The 21,918-nt window shown below is 40.2% G+C and overlaps 1 protein-coding gene across 1 annotated transcript in view; it reads left to right on the forward strand.

The window, feature by feature from the left end:
• Positions 1-21,918, forward strand: part of aopep (aminopeptidase O (putative)) — a 67,979-nt gene that overhangs the window by 9,487 nt on the left and 36,574 nt on the right. The window contains exons 6-11 of the mRNA XM_070833793.1: positions 10,361-10,574; positions 11,816-11,922; positions 17,391-17,493; positions 17,696-17,803; positions 18,342-18,385; positions 20,986-21,046. Of these exons, the coding sequence (XP_070689894.1) occupies positions 10,361-10,574; positions 11,816-11,922; positions 17,391-17,493; positions 17,696-17,803; positions 18,342-18,385; positions 20,986-21,046 (637 nt within the window). The remainder of the gene's footprint in view (positions 1-10,360; positions 10,575-11,815; positions 11,923-17,390; positions 17,494-17,695; positions 17,804-18,341; positions 18,386-20,985; positions 21,047-21,918) is intronic.

Consider the following 21,918-nt stretch of genomic DNA (forward strand, 5'->3'; position numbering starts at 1 on the left):
GTTTATGGGCTAGCAGGAAGTTACATTGGCTATTGGTCCCTGTTGGGAGGAAGTAGGGAGCTGGAGTGCCGGGGGGGAGTTAGTACCCCGCAGGATTATCCCCTGCTGCCCTGGAGCTTTTTAGTGTACCACCTGAGCTCTTTTTCATCTTTTAATAGGAGCAATGGTTTAGTATGTTTTAATGCATTGCTAGAAATCACATAGTCATTCACACATTACCAAGTATAACACAAGTGTCATTCATTTCAGTACAGCAGAAATTGTTGTTATATTATGCTATTATCGCATGGTACTTCAGATGCAAGACAGCATATTTATTTCAGATTTGTTTCCAAATGACAACCTGTTTAATGCAAAAAAACTAACAAAATTCACATATTAATGCTAACTGTTATAGTCTCATCAGCTTCTTTTTCCAACAACAAAGCAATTTGATGGCAGCTGACTTTCATCTATTAACAATATAAATTTGCAGAATTTACAATAGTAGATTTAAAGTTCTAAATTTCTCCAAGTTGATTTTCATGGCATACCAAAATGAGTGCAAACTGACACTGAAGAAAAGAAATCTGAACAAAACATATATACTTAAAAGGTGGTCCACAACAATTGAATGAGTCATGTAAAACCAAAAGCATTTTAAAGTTAAAAGTGATCATTAAGGAAAGGTCATTTACTTTGAGGAAGGCATTGCTTCTTGTTACCACCTTGAAGGGTAAGAAAAAGAAATATAATAGATTATAAAATACAAATTAAAAAATTTAATGTTAATCTTAACCTGCCCCGCTCGGTGTATCACTCTTTCGCCTTATTGGCCTTGATTCCCCATGATTCCCCATCACTTTGCACCCTTACTGAACTGTGCCTCCTGCCACCTTGTTGACCTGCGTCGTCCCTTTTATTCCTGTTCCTCCTTACTCCGTTTCTTTCCCAGTCCTCCCACTGCTTGTCCTCCCCTCTTCCTTCTGATGTCTCAGTGGATTTCTTGCCTTTCTACTCTCCTCTCCAGTTTGATCTGTATAGTAACCCTAGAAGTGTGCGACACAGACCTGCTCTTTCAGGAGGCAGTTGGGGGGGTTCAGGGTAGGGAGGGCGGGATGTGGGGGACGGGGGAACAGATTTTTTGGCACAGGAGACAGCTGTTAATCAAATAGTCAAGGATGAGGTGTTTCTTTCTTCCCACCTTGAGTGGATCTCCCTCTCTTCTGTAGCCACACAAAAGAGTCAAAAAGCCAGTTCTGCATGCCTGCACCTGGACAGAGGGACAGGGAGTGTCCTGTGCCCACTTTTAAAGTGATTGCAAGTAGTTAAGAATTTAAGGTGAGCTCTATTTCTTTTTCTCTACAGTTCCCCTTGTTCCTCTGCTCCCCTCCTCCCGAACACACACAGGACAGCTTCAAACCCGACAAATTTTGGTCACTGCTATCCATCTTTGCCTCTTTGGTCAGACCTTCCCCTGTGCTCTTAATGAAGATAGCAGGGTCCAGTTTAGCAAGTGTTTTGTTATTGCAGCGACATTCCTTTCTAGTTATCTTGGGCCTCTCAACTTCCCTTCTCTATCTGCAGTATAGGTTTACCTGCTCTCCTTCCGCACCTTCTCACAACTGAAGGAGCCACCTTTTAACTCTTCCACTGCTAGACAGGAGAGTGTAATACATTATGCATACATTATGCTGTGAACAAAACTATTTCATGCATGATAGACTTAGAATTTTATATTTATGACCAATTGGTGGAATATATGTTAGGATAAAACACTATTGTATGTGCTGTTTTTTCCCAGGTGCCATATATGCTTTCATTGTCGTCAGTGTGGGTGAGAGATGTTGTGTTGCTTTGAACTGCCCTCAGATGTGAACCTGCTGGCAACAGCTGGCATATAGTGCTGCATTTAACAGTAACACAGTCACACTGTGCCATAACTCTGGATTAGAGGCTGTGGCAAGACAGGCCTGTCACTGCACACCCATTCTACTAACTAATGGATGAGTCCACAGGACCCATTCCCTGGAGTGATGGATGGGTCCATTGTATGGCGTAGGGGACACTGCTGCTGCTCTTGGTTTGCATCCTGGGGCGTGTGTGTGATAGTGGAACCTAGAGACTGGGGGTAATTTCATTTGTCTGTGCAAAGCCAGACGGCTTAATGTCCGTGGGACCTCAGCGCTGAACCGGCCAAAATGAGATATTTGAAACAAAGTGCTGTGAAATGCTCAACGGTAATGCCTCTGATGTCTGGGTTTGCTTTTAGCCTCGGGGAGAGAGCTGTGCTCCAAGCTGCTCAACTAGTTGCTTTTCTAACAGTTATACATAAATAAAATGTGTGTAGCCATGTGATACATTCAGAGGATGAATCCTCTTTGCTTATCTTCTGCCTTTTTCTATAACGCCACCTGCAGCTCAACATTTTCATTTATCCTTTGTATTAATGCAACATCTACTAAATACATTTTGCGTAGACATTTATGGTTCTCTGACAATGAGTCATAATGATCATTGGTGATTCTTTTTCTCTAGTGCCAACATGAGGTTTACATGAGTGAGATATCTCAACAATTGGATGAATTGCTATGAAATTTGGTGCACCCTTTAATATCCCTCTCAGCATGAAGTATAATAACTTTTAACATTTCATCTAGCGAATCAGTTGGCTGAAATTTAAATTTGTCCAGTACTTTGGTTTATAAATACTTGCTCATACCCATTAGCCTCTGCTGTGCTCAGCTCTTAATTAGAAAATGAAAAATATATATCGTGACCCATTTTTAAAGATTTACATCTTGAGTAGGAACCAGTGGGCTTAGGTCTGAGAGCCATATACAGGCTGGGAAAGTACATGTCTAAACAGAGTATCGCCAGCCTTATCTACTTCACAGTCACATTGTTTGGGCTGCATTCCTCCTTGTGTTAATACCTGTTGATTGTTCTTTTACCGCGATACAGTACCTGTCAAGTGATGATCATTGTACACATTTTTACAGTGTTGTGTAAGTGGGTTGTTGCAAAAGTACTTACATCAAACACCTTAAAGGCACACTATATTCATCAGCCGCAGGTTTTTGTTTGACAGGCGGGCAGCCCGACCAGGTGGCAGCCTGAAACCTCTGTAGAGCAGACAGCTCTGCTCACTGGCTAATTTCACTTCGATCTCGCCTTCATCCATCTTTCCATTCTGTCAAACACTTCTTATATAGCCCCGCAGTACTGAGCGCTCTCACTTTCCATCTCCTCACTGTCTCATTCTCTCATGTTACATAAGAGAGAGAAAAAAAAAGTCTATTTATTACCCTACAGGCAGAAAATGTCTCAAATTATAATCCTGCAAAATAGATTTGGCCTGTCTTTTTCATTGAGACGGTAGTGGAAGCCAAAAGAGGTTTCTGAGTGCTGTGTGATGAGTGATGGGTTTTGCATACAAATAGCTACAGTGATACAGGAATGTGGGTTATGTCACTTAAATGTCATGTTGACACCACCCTTTGGCTGATTGACAGGGGCTTGTTGTAGCCAGATGGACTCATACTGCACTGCATTAGTGCTCATTAAAAAGTTAGTTAGTCCCATTACATTGTATTTTATTAAGACATTATTAGACTGTGAAACTTGAAACATATATTTTGTGTCTTTGGGTAGGTTCATGTCTACATTTAGAGTTCTTCTTTGCTTGTTGCCACCCATTGCTCGCTCAGTGTCCTCTTGTCATGTTTCCTGTAGTTTGGTCTCCAGTTTATCATCACAAGCTGGCATTCAACCACAGAGAGACAAATCTATGTCCATAGTGTTTTAAATCTGTGCTCCAGCATCACCGCTCCAGCATCCTGCACACACACACATACACTCAAGAACATTCCTCTGGCATGGCGTCAGTTTTTGGACTCAGTACTAAACAAGGAACAAACTGCACTGTGGATTGTTTTACTGTTAAGAGAGGATAGATCATACATCTGTTATCACTTCCCAGCTGATACGGATTCAAAGTAGATCTGCTGAAAATATGTGGGTATGCGTGTGTGTGTGGATGTGCATGTCTGTGCCTGTGACTCTCTGCTTGTTGTGTGGGTGCTCTGTTATTGGTGCACCTTTTTTCTTCGTCTTCATGTATATCTCTGTGTATGTACACAAGCATTCTTGACCTCATCAGGTTATGTCCCACATGGATGTCATCCTTGTGCTATAAACCAGACCTGCTTAGAGCCAGCTTTTTATGTATGCATGAATGGGCTTTTAAGATTAAGCACTTGACAACAACTAGAAACTACAGTCTAACCTTGAAACCTGCCTCTTATTTCTCATGTGCCGGCACTACAAAGCCTAATTTTCTTCAGACCCGAGCAACAGAGTCGCCTCCTTGTTCCTGATGACCTCTGATATCTTTTCTGCTATTTATTTTCAGGCTCTGATGCGATGCAATGTATGTGGGTGGGGCGGCTCTCTGGGGGCCCCAGCCTGGCCCCCGTTCATGTGATCAGGCCCTACATGGAGTGGCATTTGGCCTGGCCCTGTGGGGCCCGTCTGGGAGCAGAGAGCTGATCTGCAGCCAGCCTGGAATGCCAGACATTTGAAGTCAGACTTGTTAAAAAAGAATGAAGGGTGGTAGGAGTTTGGTCAAATAGGCCCCTGTGTCTAAAATAGCCCACAGACTCTGTTCGGGAGGGAGGGAAAGGAGACAAAGCTTCTTCCCGTAAGCTGACATTAGGAAAGGCGAGCCCTCCAACCTTTGCTTGAATAGAAAAGAAGAGACAGCTGTAGTTTGTGTGCTTGTTGTCTTTCATGTGTCTATTGTCCATCTCCTTACCTGTCTGTCATTGCATTGCATCTTAAAGGTGTATGCAGTTATGTGCACAATGTGTGAAATTTCATCAGCGATGTTGTAACAGCATCTGTGTCACACTGGTTCAGCAGTTCAACGGTTATCACACCAGGGAGTTGACACTGCACTTGAGGAAAGAGCAAAACTCGTCAGACAAAGTGACAGACGAGAGAATATTCTCCAGTCTCCAGTGTTCCCTGGTCACGGTAAGAATTCTGTGGGCAGCCAGGTATGTCTGTGCCGGCCTGCCCCCATTGCCAGGTTCAGCTCACTCAGTCTGTACTTAGTCAGTTTCCTCCTTAGTGTTGTGTCACACACTATGGTCAAGTAGGTTGCTACAGTGTAATGTCCGTTTAGGGCTACATTATGTTTCCATTTTGTTAGTTCTGTTCAGTGATCTCTGCATTTTTTTTCTTTCATCATAATTTGGTTGGGTCCTATGGTCTATGGAGTGCTTTGTCTCGGAAGCTGAGGTGATCGGGGTGTAATGACCTCAGGCCAAGTAGGCAGAGGGGACTCCTTTGTGGGTTCAACTCCTGGAAAATTTCTATCTTTCCCTCTCTTCCTCTCTCTTTTCTCTTCTCTTCTCCCTTTTCCTCTCCATAAAAATCTATCAGATAATCTTTTGATTCTCTCTTTAGGTTCCCTTTTCTTGTCGTTCTCTTTTTTTTTTTCAATCTTACTCTATATGTTATTGAATTTTATCTCCTTTACTTTGTTTCTCGCTTTCACTCTCTCATTTACACATACAGTGCACACTCAGCTCTCATCATCTTTTCCCTGTGTCTCGTGGGGCTGTTTTACTGGTGTCCCAGCTATGAGCTTAGCTGGGCTAGGGATGTCAATTACAGGGCTATGATAGGGCCCCTGCTGCATTATGCATGGAAGTGTCCCACTGGGGAAAAAATGGCCTACAGCCAGGAACGAGGGATGGAGGGATGGAGGGATGAATAATGGATGGAGAGATAGAGCAGCGAAACACTATTGCAATCTCTGTCTCACCAAATTGAAGACTTGCCCTGCCTCACACCTCTGAAGCTCAGGGCCCAGTCACCTTGGGTGACTCGGAGTTGTGAGGTTGTCGTGTGAGAAAGCACAGGAGACCTTTAATCAGTATTTCATTTTGTGCGTTGAGACCCAATAGGGGACCATTATTAGAAAGGTCACCCAAGGTCTGTTGTCTGTTATTCTATATGCAGCCTTTAATTCTTATCATTATGGTTGGTCATCTTCTGGGTATGAATTCATAGAAGTGTTTGTAAATCTTAAAATATGTAAATCATCATTTTCATTTTCATCAAGCCTTAAGACATGCCACATCAAGGCAGTCAAGAAGAAGAAATATAATTGACAGTACAGTCTAAGATTTATGTTTGGCATCCAGTTAAAGTCAGAGATTGTTATTCCATTTCTTCATTTTGTATTGTTTAGAAGAACATGACTGAATAGAAAAAAGTAGCTCAAGTTCATCTTCATCACATCTGAAGAGCAAATTGTTGCACAGCTAGCATTCAGTTAAAAAGCTAACACAGATCACAAACATCAAAAACAGACATGAGACAGAGGGAACTAATATGAATTTATTGACGTGGTCTGAAGGTGTCAGAGGTTAAATCAAACATCCCATCATTAAACTATTAAGTAATCATCAGAAAATCATTTAGCAACCCTGATGAGAGGGTCCAGACTACATGTCTTTTTCTTTCTGTTAACTCTGAGTGTCTGTAATCCTTTTATTTATAGAAAATGCAACATATCTTTGAGTATACTTTTTTTAATCGATTTTCTTAATCAGAATTGCCAACTGGAAAAAGTCAGTAACACAAGAAAAAGAGGAAATGTTAAGTAAAGGGGCAACTTTGGCCTTTAAGTCTAACTTCATAATTTATTGAAGATTGATTGCTATTATATATTGAAAATCACCATGTGTAATTTGTTAAAAGCATTCTAACAATACCCCAACATCTCAGTTTGAGGAAATGGATGGGGTGTTTTAATTTTTTTTAATATCAACCCTCAGAGTATTAAAAATCCACTGTATTGTAATCAACAGCTTTTGAAAAAAAATGTTAAGAAAATGCTTCTTTTTTGTAAATGTTTGTATCATATGATGTCAAGTTATATTACAGAGTATAACGTATCTACACAGTTTCTGAGAGTTTAAGTATTATAACTTAATGCTTGATTGATTGAAATTGTTGGTGTAATCAGCAGCTTAAGTTGTTTTGTGAGTCACATCCGCTGATTTGCAAAACAGAGGCTTTGGAGGCTCATTGTGCAGTAAAGACAGCGTTTTCGTTCAAATTAATGTCTAATACTATATTTGAAAACAGCACAGAAACTGTTGATTGGTAAGCAGGGACAAACATCCATCCCCAGAGCAGACACTAGACTCAGAACTATTGTAGAGATGAAAGGTCTATACACATGTGCAGGTGCTACATACCATATGCATAAAAGTCTTCTTATGTGTGCATCCCTGACAGGTCCCTGATGTCAACTAATGTCAGTCAGTGTATCAGTGAATGTGAAAGATGCTGTTGTTATTCATCCCCACCATGGTGGGATGACACTATTTGTCACTGTAGTGATGGATTCCGCATCCCTCAGAGGAGCATGTGCAAGCACCGTCTCTGAAAGGCTGTCTTTGTGTTTCACACTCATTTGCTCACGCACACACAGAAAACACACATAACGCACTGCTGGAGCTGACAACAAAGACGTGCTTATCCAATTGTTGGGGAATAAGATTAGGCTACAAAGAAACTCATAAGGCTAATGTTAGCATCTCCTGCTCCAGTGAGAGCCTTTGTTTGTGTAATCAGGAAAAACATGGGATTAGATTTGAGATGCTGTCTCGGAAATGATGCCCATAAGACCCTATTGTATGATGTTGACATGTTCCTAAATAATAGAGGGCGATGGCCTGCCTTCTATTTGATAAAGCAATCCTCTGGGAAATAAAGAGTAGTTGTGTTGCTCAGATATCCAATTCCGTTTTCTTCCAAAATAGACCGTCTGGCAAAACTGGCTTAACCTATGTCTTTGCTCACTGTTTTCCTTTATAATTGACTTGTCACGATAATAAGGTTATGGCAAGGAAAAAAATAACTCCTCTGTCATCTGGTGTTTTAAGATGCTAATCTTTCCCTGATGAGAGCAGCTCATATAACAGCATACTCTAATACAACGATGGCGGCAATATGTGGTCTTATTGTAGCTGTGAGAGTGGACTGTGAATCTGACAGGTGAAGTAATTGCAGCTAATGTAGGACTTTCTTATTAGAAACACTATGTTTGGGTGGTTTACTACTACATGACGTTCAGATGTACTTAACAGACACTTTGTCTGTAATGTAGAGGCATCTTAAACATATTTGTCACAGTTGTACGGTGGTATGACCCTTTGAAAAATACTTGTCAGAAGGGACCTGCAGTTTGCCATAAATTCTCCCACCAATGTCAGGTCAATAGTAGCTGGGACACTTAAGATCTAGAGAGTGTGAAAGGAATTCTAGACAGTCCTGTGTTGTTATATGGGCCAGGAGAAAGAGAGGCCATTCATTCGCACCTCTGTGACCCCGCTCCCATTCTTCTGTTGAAGAATAGCCTGCCTCTCACGCACAGTCGGCCCTAAGCCCCTCAGGGCACCCAGAGCCAGTTACATAAGACAGAAGTAAAGAATGCTCCAGAAAAGTCTTCAGCCATGACCTTGGCTTTGACTGAGCACGCCTATTGGTCCTGTTCTGCTAGCACTGTCTCATGGTTAAAAGTCACATGTCTTGTATTCCTATGTCTGAGAATCTGCAGTATGAATGCTTCAGACCGTTCTTGTGTAATATCAAGAATTAGATATATGAAGTTCAAACTCTACAAGCTGTTGGTCTGCTTAATCACCTCTTTGGTCCTGAAATATTTGAACAATTATTGGATAGATGCAGTGAAATTTGGTACAGACATAAATGATTCCTGGACAATGTCCGCTGACTGCTGTTAATCCCCTGACTTGAAGTGTTGCCAGCAGATTTGACATTGAATAGAACAATTGTTTTTACTACTCAACAAGAATAGGTCCGTTTTAAGAAAATCACAACCTCCACCATTTAACAGCAAACTCAAACCTAGATAATTGTATCTGAATGAGGTGTGTGCCAAACCTATTTCAGCAGCTCAGTATTCTGTGCTGGCAGGAATCATATGCAGTTAAAAAAACTTTCCAAATGCTCGTCAAAAACTTCAAATTTACTTCCGTGATTTAACTGAAAGGAAAAGTTGAGGGGAAAACCACATTCTTATCCTTTTTTAATCAGATATCTAAAATGGACATTAGGGGAAACCATTATGTATATAAAATGGCATTTACCAACTCACATTTGCTAACAATTATATTGGAATTTAGCTGCTCACTGCCTTGTTACTCCCTGCTCAGTTTCGCTTGGCTCAGAGCTTTGATAAATGTCTCTTATTGGCTGAAAAGCTTAATGAGGCTTTTGAATTGCTGTTCAGTAAAACACACACACACACATATACACAGGCAAATGCTCAACATATACTGTTAATGTTATCCCTCTGTACAAGCAGAAATAGCCTTTTATCTTTGGTGTTACTGGTGTAACACTGTAAAGCTTGTGTATTTTAGCATGGGAATGTTATACATTATCTGCTTACAGGGGTGCACAGAGGGAAACACCAGTTTTGACACTGACATAAAGTCCATGCACATTATCATAACCATAACCATATGTTTAATTTCTTTCTTCAAGGTAAATCGCAATACACTTAATTGCTCAATTAATCAGTTCTGGTTACATAATAATTACACATGCTTATAATTTTCAAAGTATATTCTTTTTTTTTCATCTCCTTGAAGATCTTAAAAGGTTCAGGAGTTAGTTTATAATTATCTTTTATTGAAACAAAATCATGACAACACCCAAAGCCTCTTCAAACCTAGAATTGACAGCGGATGTGTGGGAGTTATAAAACCACCCTGCCTTGATAAATCTACTGCAGTTGGGCAAAACCTCTCATTTATTTTACTCATTGTTGGTTGACAATTTTAGTCAAGGGAACATGATGTTCGTGCTTGATGTTTATAGAGGGTAGTTAGGTTTGGCGAGAACACTTGATGAGTAAGCTGCCCTTTGCTAAACATAATGTAGAAGGTGGAGAAAGGGAAGTGCAGTCAGCTACTCCCATACTCTTTAGTACACATACATGTTTGTTTGACTTACATAGCGTGTTCAAGCAAAATTTTCTTTAATCATAGGTGTAGAACATTACCTCATGTCTCTGATCTTTTTGGAGGGGGCAACAGTATATCGCCATCTCTATGGTTTTCATTTCTTATTAACCAATACTATTTTCCTGGATTACCTCTGTATTTTCTTGCCTTCTTCATATTTCATATTTCATCTCCTATCTTATAATCCTTTCTCCCTTTTTCATCCTTCACTCCCTCACTTATTTCTCACTCTTTTCCTCCCTTTTGTAATTTATTAATGCCCCCCCCCCTGTTCATCCTTTATTTCTGTCATTTGTCTTCCCCAGCCCCCATATAATTTTCCTGTCGCAGAGTGTGTTGTATGATGGGAGTCCTGGTTCTCGAGAGAAGGGCCATTCTCTGTGTGGGTCCAGGTTGTGCCATGAGATCGCCCACTCCTGGTTTGGCCTGGTTATCGGAGCCAGAGACTGGACTGAGGAATGGATCAGCGAGGGCTTTGCCACCTACCTGGAGGACATCATCTGGGCTCAAGCTCAACAAGTACAGTGAAATTGCTGCCAGATGATTGTAGTTTACTGTAGCCGTTTAATGGAAGTAACTTAATAGTGGCCCTACCACTTTAAGATGGCCATATCAGTTTGCAGATATTTGTGAAGTCCAGTTTGTTGTGTCCATTTTCTGGATGTCACCACTAAGAAAGTAACTTTCTCTCATCAGAAATGGCCATCATGAAAAAACAACCCCATTATGTTAATATATGTGATGTTTCTTGTCATTATCGATATGACTTCGCAGAATGATCCAGCACCTTTATACCACTAGTATAAAGCAACACCAATAGAAATTCAGGTTGACATTACAACCATTTCCATATTCCTGCAATGTATCTCACAGGATATCTGACAAATAAATGCTACTGTTGTGGTTGGAATGCATGTCAACTAGAGTTGGCCATTACATTAGTGATGTAAAACCATACATAAGCACAAAAAGAAACACTTTATAAAGACACTTATCCAAGTTCCAATGCAACAAAGCACAAACAAGAAACTAAAACTACGTCTGAAAAGTCAGAGGACTTGGCCAGACAAAACAAAAGGGTAAAGAAGTTCCTGAACTAACCACAAAATAAACTATTGAACCCAAACCTCCTTACTTACTAAATTACTAAATGTAAAAATGAGGACTTAGCTGAGTCACTCAAGAGTTGTGAATAAGTCCTACTGCCACCTACTCCTCCTCAAAAAAGTTAACATTTTCAAGAAGCAGATCATAAATTCAAGAAAAGAAGACAGTGTACTTTGAATTAGGGCCTATTAATTAATGATACCAGCAGGAAAAAAAGATAAACAAACAGTAGAAAGGAGGAGGGTGTAGAGTTGGTATGAATCCTTCGCTTGCAACACTAACTTCAGCTCTGATCTGGGAGTTGGTACACATAAAGATCTAATCTTCCCTCTCGCTTTCCCACACCATCTAGAGTTACGCAAATGTTTTTCTTTTGTCTGCGCTGTTTAATCATGTCACCTTTATGATATGCGTTTGACTGAGGAAATAGATTTAGGCAGACCTCTTATTGCTGCCAAAATCAATAAGATACAGTAACAAAGATAGTGAACTGTGCTGCCTTTATCATGATACTAGCAAGCATTCGACTTTTAATTTAATTTCTTTTTGTCTGTTTTTACTGATGAAATTTATTTTTTTCCTCTTCTGATTTGTTTGCCCTGCCTTAACCCTTTCCTCAACATCTTTTTAACCCTCCATATCTCTCCCTCCAGCTCTCACCACAAGAGACAGCAGAACAGTCTGACTTGAAGGCACTGCTGAGGTGGAGACGACTCTCTGATGAGTTGAAGAACTCAGAGGAGATGCTTCAAATCCTCAGGTGTGTGTGTTTTTTCTTTGGTCAAGTACATCTTTTTAATCATCATAACATTATTACCATTATTAATGAACTGTTATTGTTGAATAAGCAAGCTTAAAGCAAAACACAGAACTATATACTGACACTGAAATGAAATTGACTTCCCCATGGTTTTATTCATAATTATCAATAGAGGTGGATGTTGCCTGATCTGTACATGTACAACCTTGGATGGTTTAGTACCACTCTACGAGGCAACATCCTCCTACAGTATGTCTTAGTGCCCTTAGGAGAAGCACATGTTTGAATGACTTGCATATTTCTATAACTACTAGACACAGTGTAATTTTTGGGGGGTTTGAGTGTGCTAACACTTACTAGTGTCTGCACGTGCAGACACACACGTGAGCTTGATGTAGATGCATTCCAGGGGTACAGGTGTGGCAAGTACACCCAGGTGCACTGTACTGTCATGTCTTAGAAAAGCTGTGTGCACAGCAAGCATGCACAAACACACAAACCTTTCATCTGATCCTGACAATGTGGGTCCCACACCCTGTTTGTTTTATCCAGGGTGGAAGCACAGTGTCATCAGGGGATTAAAGGTGTAAACTCCAGACTGGAGTTAACCATTTAAGGGTGGAAAAACTTGTTAGCACTTTGACTTTCTTATTGTAGCTTACTGTAGCTATTGTAGTCCTTTGAATAAAAAAAGCCTTTAAAAAATGAAAAAAGCGTTACTAGAGATGACATTAGTGCGCTATTGATATTCACGCTTGTAAGAGACCGTGCAGAGTGTGACAGAAAATCAATGGGTTATTGATTTCTCTTCTGTTTGGCACTAACTTCTGACTATGTCACTTCACTAATAATGTGTTGTCATCACACAATGACAACACGGTGAATTAATAGTGTTTAGAATTCCAATCAGGCTCTCCTGAATCGTGCAAGCTGTGTTAGTGGAAAACCTCAGTATTTGCAATATTGATTCTACTCATCTTTTACCTTTAAGGGTTAGGGTTAGGACTATCCTCATAGGTTTAAAGGATTTCAATGCTTCAAGCGTTACTGTGAAATACAGAACTCTTTCCATACTGATATGCTGAAAGTCTCCTGTGTATGTTGTGCCTTATGAAGTTTTACATTTGTGCTAGGTTTTAACAGGGTAGAATTCATTGTTGTGACACAAGATACATCATAAAATAGGAAGTTGTGTGTGAGTGAAAGGGTTAAACATGCACTTGAGAGCTTTGTCTGTCTTGCAGTCTATCAGAGTGTCCCCCCATGAGGCAGATGCACGGGTGATTAGAAGGATCAGGATTAGGTTTCTCTGCACCTGACGGGGTTAAATCAACAACATGAAACAAAAATCTGAAAAATGCAAACAATACATGCTCACAGACGTACGTGCCCATACGATGGATGCATACATTTTATCTGGTTATGTTACATGGAAATACATTAGTATTGAAGGGACAAGTTATTGCTGAAGTTATTGTGTTTTTCTACTAATGTCAACATGTACATTTAAGTAGAATTGAAAGGTAAGGTGGTAATGTTTATCAACTTCCAGTGGAGGCATATCATGATGATATTGTATGACAGTATGATACAAAATGATTTCTTACTAATTTCCTAATGAATATTTTTCCTGGAAAGAACTATGTACTTTGTAGTAATTATGAGGATAATGGAGTCAGTGTTCGATATATCTAATTAGTTGCTTGCTCATTTACGGCACAAGAGGTCAGCTGAACATGCAAAAATCTGAAATGTGCCATCAGGCATACTTCAGGCACAGCATACAAAGCAATATGCATAAAGGTTTACTTGGATTCAAACAGAGCAGGTCTTTCAAAGAAATCCTGATATTCCTCCATGTTTAGTTCTTTCATGGGAAACCCCACAGAAAGTGATCATGAAATGACTACGAAATCACAGACCCGTAAAATAAATCAGGTTTCATTGTCCAAATTCATATTTTAAAGTAAATTTCAATCAAAAGCTAGTTTTTGTCTGATGCAATATCTAGCAGTTAAGGTTGATTTTTATTTTAGCACAGAAGAACACACTTGACCTTGGGAACAGTATTTGTGATAAGAACTCTCAACTTTCATGTGCACTAACCACATTTCATGGTGTGTGGGAGGGAGACTGTAACCCCATCCCAGTTCAAGGAGGGTCTTTGTCGTCGTATGTGGCATCCTTGATCTCTCTCTGGCCCATGACTTTGACCTCCTCCTAGTCAATACAGTTTTGGTTGAATGGTGTTCATTCAGTCTCTCATTCTTTCTCTCTCCAGTCTCAATTGATTATTTTGCTTATGTTTGCCATATCATTATATACATAGTAGTGTATCAGAAAACCTCTTATTAACATCGTGATGTTGGTTTCATCTAAAATCGTAGTTTAACTCAAGTGTTGCATGGAAGGTCAGTTATAACTAAGATTCTAGTTTACTCCAAATTTGGAACAGGCCGTGCCACTTTCTGATGTGGGCTAGACTGCCTGTGTGTCCTGATGTGGCTCCACTGTTTAGCATTACAACTGTGGGGTAACAAAATATCTTTTCTCAATGTACAGAGAGGACCTGGTGAAGGGAAAGCAAGGGTAATGGGCTGTACAGAGAGATATGCAAAATAAAACCTCACCAGTGTACATACACAAACACACACATAAAGGCTAAATGGCAGATTGTGCTTTCCAAGTTCAGTGGGTCATAATCGACACCCCGTGATCCAGCAGGGGCCCCAGTGGCCGGTGTTTATCAGTCCATTTCAGATGAGTTATATTTAGGGCAGCCTGGGCCAGACGCCATTCTCCCTGCTGATTCACTGGGCTGCTGGGAGTGCTGCTCTACCTTATCCGGTTTCCACAGTCAACCTAGCGTAATTTGTCAGGATATGGCTCGCGGAGCTATAAACCTCTGTGTGTGTGTGTGTGTCTGTGTGTACGTGTATGTTTCACATTAGTTCTGTCAGTAATAGCTCCTGATTTCCTCCTGCTCTTTCTCTCTCTCTCAATCTCAGACACACCCAGGTGTACGCATGGCTACACACACACATACATCCATACAGACAAGCACACAGACAAATAACCTCCCTCTCACACACATGCCCTACTAGTCAGATAAGAGCACCATTTATTCTGCAATACATTGAGCTATTGTGTGATTCTCCAAGGCAGCAAGCAGTGATTCCTCTTAAAGCTGTAGTAAATCATCTGACAAAGAGAGACGGCAAAAGACAGGGATTTACACATCCATACATCTATGGTCTGGACAGTGGGAAGGGTGGAGTTCCTTTGTCTAACTCGGCAGTGATGGATCAACATTTTTCCTCTCCGTACTGTGTTGCCAGTATCTCTGACGCAAACAGACACATATTCTGTTTGCAAATACATGTTCTGTCATTGTTTTTGTCTCTTGTCCCAGTACCTCTTTCTCTCTGTACTATTCTCTATCTGTCACACACACACGCACAATATTTCCTAGGGATACTGCACATCCTGCTGTCTTAAAAAGAGTCTATTTCATCTTATCAACAGTAACAGACGTGCGCACTATGGGCAGGAGAATAGACAGAGAGCAAGTTAAAAAAATGACTCCATGAGGAAATGTTGCAGGCATGATACACGGAGAATAAGTAAAAGAGACATTTTTCACCAACTAAGACCAGGGATGTATTTTATAATGCAGATTTTGCCTATATATTTTACCGTTACTCCATATTTCCACTGACAAGCTCAGAATATTGACAGGCAGTTTTCTGATGTACAGAGGCTGAGCAGCACTACTAATTCCTAAGTTCCTACATGGATTTTGCCAAATCAGGTCATTGGAGTTATGATTTTTCTCACGCATAACATTTATATGAGATGCGCACGTAACTCAAGGAGGAACACACCCTCATTTGCATGATGAAAGTCCAGTTAAATTTATACATTTCTGGAGGCTGATGGCTTCCTCTCTCAGTCTTCAGAGCAAACCAATCATTCCCGTCTATCTCCTGCTCTCAAATTATCTCACACCTCCTCCTATCCTTCTTGTCCTCAAACTTAAGCTACATCACCTGCTCCCTGTGTCTGTTCTTCTGCTCACCGTGTCTGGACAAGGACTCAAATAGATCAAATATTTGACCAACTCACAACTAAGGCCTAACTTGAAAGAGTAAACATTGAAGTTTTTACATCATACATGAGTTGGTGTGAGTAAGAATTTGATTGTATGCTTTTGGTCTACCCGTGTGTGTGTGTGTGTGTGTGTGTGTGTGTGTGTGTGTGTGTGTGTGTGTGTGTGTGTGTGTGTGTGTGTGTGTGTGTGTGTGTGTGTGTGTGTGTGTGTGTGTGTGTGTGTGTGTGTGTGTGTGTGTGTGTCTGTGTGTCTGTGTGTGTCTGTGTCTGTGTCTGTGTCTGTGTGTGTGTCTGTGTGTGTGTGTGTGTGTGTGTGTGTCTGTGTGTGTGTGTGTGTCTGGCCTTGTCATGAAGCAGTCCTGTGGAAAAGTGCTAGCCAGTGATGAAGGGTGTATTGATTGGAGGGCCAGGCGCCTGGTGTATCGACTTGCCAGGAGGGTGATCCTTCAAGGCCTTCCTATTGGCACACTGAGTTAATCTGCTCAGCCTGATCAATACTGGCTAACTGAAACTATCATTGCACAGCATCCCATGTCAGCGCTCTGTTTGTTTGTCTTTTATTGGTTTTATGTGTGTTTGTGTGTTTATGGAGGTTGAAAGGATGATTTCTATCTGTGTGAGAGGGAAAACGAAACCCAGAGCATGCCTGTTTTGTGCCTGTAGACAGGGATGCTTTTTTGTGGAAGTGTTATATGTTTGCTCAGTGAGTCATGGGCAGTAAAGGCAGAGCTCAGCGCTGTGAGGTCATATAAACACTATAGCATGCTATTATAAGTCTACAGCTTGATTTCCAGCCTGCCTCGGGCAAAGTATGGCAACTTGGCAATGTGTTCACCATTGAGAGGACCAGCTGAGTGGCTGGATTTAGTGATGCTGACGGTGTATTCTTGCTCTGTAGAAATTGTGGTTTTTCTGCAACTGAAATGTCTGTAAGAGTGGGTTGAAATAAAAACTCAGTGCTTAGAATAAGAATAAGAATAAGAAATAAGAATGACTTTATTTATCCCGGAGGAAATACAGAGGTACAGAGGTCGTCACAACAATACAAAATATTGAAATACAAAATTGAACAGAAACTTAGACACAATAAAATACAATTAAATTAAATAGTCTGTCCCTTTTTAAAACAAAAAGTACAGATTGAAAAGTACAAATTTGTGAAAGTGTCACAGTGTGTGAGGTGAAGTGTGCAAAGTAAGTGAAATAGGTTCTCTACCTCCATCTCGCTCTGCTTTGCCTTTTTGCAGTCTTTTTTTCTGCACCTACTTGTTGTATTGTGGGTGTGAACATCTCTTTTTATGCCTGTCTTATCTTTCAGTGTGTATTTTTCTTTCTCTGCTCTATTTGTCCTCCTGTAGACCTAACATGGAGAACACTGGTCAGGTCAGTGAGTCTGGCTCCTCCACGGTTAAACATGCCCTGAATCCTGACAAAGCTTTCATGCAAGTCCACTACCTCAAGGTGAGAAAGGAAGGAAGGAAAACAGAAACAAGGACACAAAGGGTTACATAACAAATCAAACTATTAGAAATATGTTGCCCTTTCAGGTGGCCCCTCTTTGTTACAGTGGATGTGTGGAAAAGCTCTTGTAATGACTATAGATGTTTTTTTCTGTGTGTTGTCCTTGATTGATCATGTTTTATTTGTCTTGTCCTTTGTCCAGGGTTACTTCTTTCTCAGGTTTTTGGCCAGTCAAGTGGGAGAGCAGCAATTCATCAACTTCTTCAGCTTATTTGTGAAAAAATACCACGGGCAACTAATTTTGTCTCAGGTGAGGCTGCAGTATAGGAAGCTCATTTTTGCTTGATTAACTTATTGGAGAATTTTGTTGTTGACTTGCAGCTACTTGAGAGACCTTTAATAAAATCTGAGCTCAGGTTTGAACTGTTTTCATATGACCTGTCTCTGAGGCATGGTGCTATTTCCATAAATTAATTAGAGGCGGTTGTAATCTGGATTGCCTCTGAATTACAGTGGTTGAAAATGCTCCAGCAGCATTTCACATTGAAGACCGCACATCAGCTCAGCCACATATGTTTATTCTGCTGGGGCCACAAAGTGAGTGATCACACCTGGAAGTCTGTGTGTATGTTTTTGTGTGTGATATGTGATGTGTTCCACCTGGCTCCTGTTTCTTCAGTGGCAGCCTGAGTCTTCTCACTAAATAATGGATGTAACATAAACACCGTTTGACCTTGCACTCCTGACTTAGGATCAGGTATGCCTTTCTCTTTTGTTTTTTCCCTCCTCCCACAACTTGCTAAATGCCTCCATTTCTGTCTGTCTTTTCTTTTGTTCTTTTTGGACAGGATTTCCTGCGAATGCTGCTGATTACCTTTCCTGAAATGGAGAGGTATGTAAGTGCCTATGAATAATGCTTACAGTGTAGTGAAAAATATGCCATGATGCATTAAAACCATTTTGATTTGTGCTTGAGTATTTGGTAGCCAGCTTTCCAGTTCCAGACAAATTAAATATATGCTATTCATCATATTTCTGTTCAAACTTGTCCTTAGCAGATGTGACCTATTAGAAGATTTTCTGTTGAACACATGTGTATGTTAATTTGGCCCGTGTTCTTTGACTAACTTGGTCCTGCTGTGGAAACATGACCAGTGAAAGCTCCCAACAGCAATCCTGTTAAGAGAGCAGTCTCATTCCACTCTCATGTTAATTGAAGTGTAAAAGGATAACTGCTCCTCCTGCTCTCCTCCTCTCTAATTTTCTCTCTCCCTCTCTGCTGCTCGCTTAATCATTCAGTTCTGTATTTCTCCTGATTGCCTCATTAACCTCTTCTTCTGCCTGTCTCTCTCTTTCTCCCTGTCTGTCTTTCACTTTGTTGCTCCCAGCCCTTAATGCTTCTTCTCTTACCCCTGTTTTCTTCAGCACCATTTTATCTGCTCTGATTGTTGTCTCTTTGCCTTTTCTGATATGTGGAGTGTGTTGCTAGACTAGCAGAGATTGATTGAATTAAACAGAGGGAGTTGGGGACAGTCAATATTTGGATCTGATGCCTCTTTCAGTAAACAACCCGCCGGAAGAGTAAGGTTAGGGATGAGAATAGACACTCACTGTCGAGGGTCACGTATCATGCCCATCCCCCCAGTTTAAATGGGGAAATAATATGCATAGGACTAAACATAGAAATTATAATTTTAAAAAGAATCTATGCATTAATTCATTGATTTGTGTTACTAAGAAACCCTTACTTTCTGGGCATCAACGTCACAGTGAAAGACAGCATGTTGTCATTTAGCACCACTTAGGTGAATTACCAATAGAATAAAATAAATTTACCAAGCTCAACATGAAAAAAACAGCACATACACGTCTTGTCTGTTTTCACAAGAAATATGTATATGAAAAATACTATTCATGGTTCAGCTCCACATGCCAACAGCTAAAATGTTTTTAATGTCCAGTTTCTGGGCAAATTGGTGCTTTATGGGAAATATTACTTCTTCTACTACACTGAGATTTTTATGAGCTTCAATTTACTGAAGGTCCACTCTCCATCTGCCAAAGGTACCAGCAAATATAGGAAATAAAGAGTCAGACTTTATTTTAGTGTGTTTTGACGCAAGAAGCACACCCTTGACCTTGCAACAAAATGTGAGTCCCTCCAAACCATTTTTAGCCACTCTAGGAGCGGTGTGGCTCACTGTTAGTCAGTTCTATTGGCCCTACAGCTTATTTCTGAAACGGAACGGTCCAAAGTCAAATATCTCAACATGTATTGAATGGATTGCCGTTCATTTTGACAGTGACATTCATGGCCCACACAGAATGAATTGTGAGCATGTTAACTAAGGTTAGCACTCAGCTCAAAGCATTGAGAGGTGGATGAATTACAGTTTGACTGATGCAAGCTGAGCCAAAAGATCCAAAATAAGCAAAGTTTTCTTCCTTGTAATGAACCTTACAGGCAAAGACAATAGACCTATTTACATGCTGTAATAGATGACAGACACTTGTGGCTATCATTGACAACTGGAGCATCTATATGTCTACAATGTGTCTATATTTTGCCCACTTTCAGTGAGTAAGACTATGTGTTTGTGTCTGTGTACAGACATGTATGGTTGTGCTTATTCTTTATTTGGACAGGATATAGAATGCAACCTGTTTAAGCTATGTAAAAGCAATGTTTGCATTATGTAAGGAGAAAAAAGATGCCACGGTTCATTCACTTAAGATTCCCTTATCTGCACATTCTAATTGGACCAAGTTCCTTTAAAAAAATATTCTTTGGCAAAAGTGGAAAATCACTAATTAAGCCTCAGTTAGAAGAGCGTAACTGTGAGAAAATGGGTGTACAAAAATGTAAATTACAACTTTTCCTCATGAAATAATTCCTATAATGGGCAGAACATCACAGATTATTATGCAATAATAGCTCCAGACTAGCTAAGTGTGGAATTTTCCTTTAAGCACAGACAGGCACGATTGATGATGCGGGGTATGCTGTGTAGTTACTCTTCAACTTGGTGTGTATTTGCATACATTACAGTTCACGTATACACTGTGGACTGCTTGTGGGATGTTTGCCTACACATTTGTCTTTGCCAGCCAGTTCTGTCACAGTGTATGTATGGTATATGACCGTTTTAATGTGCAAACCATCCACTTGTGCAGCTCCTCTGCCACACACACACACACACACACACACACACACACACACACACACACACATACACACACGTGCACATACTTGCTTACAGCAAATACATATACAGAAATCCAATTCATTGTCTATACATGCCTGTTTGCTTGTCCTTGCATAGGAAAGTGGGTGTGCCCATCTTTTTGTTTAAGGTGTTGGCCTGAACCGCAAGTCCGCCATGACCCTAACAATATTTTCCCAGAACCATGTTTTCATAGGGTGTCTTGGGCAATAACAGTCATTGCTATAATAATAGGAATAATACTAACACTTGTGCCATTGTGTTCCAGAAAAGGCCTCACCCTCAGTGCTATTTATGATGACTGGCTTGATCGACCGGGAATTCCAAAGGTATGAAGAGTCTTGCTTTCTTTCTGACTTTTGTTATTTGTCATAAATATGGGGTTAGATAATGTTGCTTTAATATATATATATATATATATTTATATATTTCTTTCTTTTTTTTCTTCATTAAAAGCTAAACACAAAGCAGCCAAATAAACTACTGAAATAAATATTTCATTCTTAAATCGACGTAGACTGAATATAACTTACAGTTGACTGTAATTAATAAAATGAATTATTAGTACGTGTGCACAATTAACTAATGATACACAATAGTGCAGTAATTCAGACCTATTGATTTTTAATTAGTGTGTGCCTCTGAACATCTCTTTGCCCACTGTGCTCAGAGGCGCCATGTCTTTAGCAATAAGATAAGTAATTACTTTAGTTATGTTCTTATGTTCATTGTTGTTTTTTATCATTGGAAGTAATAGCAACAAATTACCACACAGCTGTTGTTTTGTGGTATTGATCCTCCTTCTTTAGCACCTCTTGTGATCCTTTCATACCTCGCAGATGCATGCATAGGGTGATAATTTCATCTTGTCTTTGTGTTCTTACTAGATGACTAGACAATGTTCTGGATATGGGAGAGATTAGTTCTTCCAGTCTTGGTTTGAACTGGCTGATGGCATGTCTTTGTCTAAAGATGAACCAATATGCAGTGTTATGTGTAGTTCCATATGGAGGAACGTTTTGTGTTTCGAGGAGGAATATGCTCTAAGCATTTGCTCTTAGCTGATAGGAATGGCTCTGCATTTGTCTCAGTATTTAGCAGCTGTAAATAGCGGTGTAATGACGCTCTCATAATGAGAATTATGTCTCATATTAGAAGTAAATAGATGTAAGTATATAAATCTTACATCTTAAATGATGTG

Source organism: Pempheris klunzingeri, chromosome 7 (genome assembly GCF_042242105.1).
Source record: "Pempheris klunzingeri isolate RE-2024b chromosome 7, fPemKlu1.hap1, whole genome shotgun sequence".
NCBI classification, from domain to species: Eukaryota; Metazoa; Chordata; class Actinopteri; order Acropomatiformes; family Pempheridae; genus Pempheris; species Pempheris klunzingeri.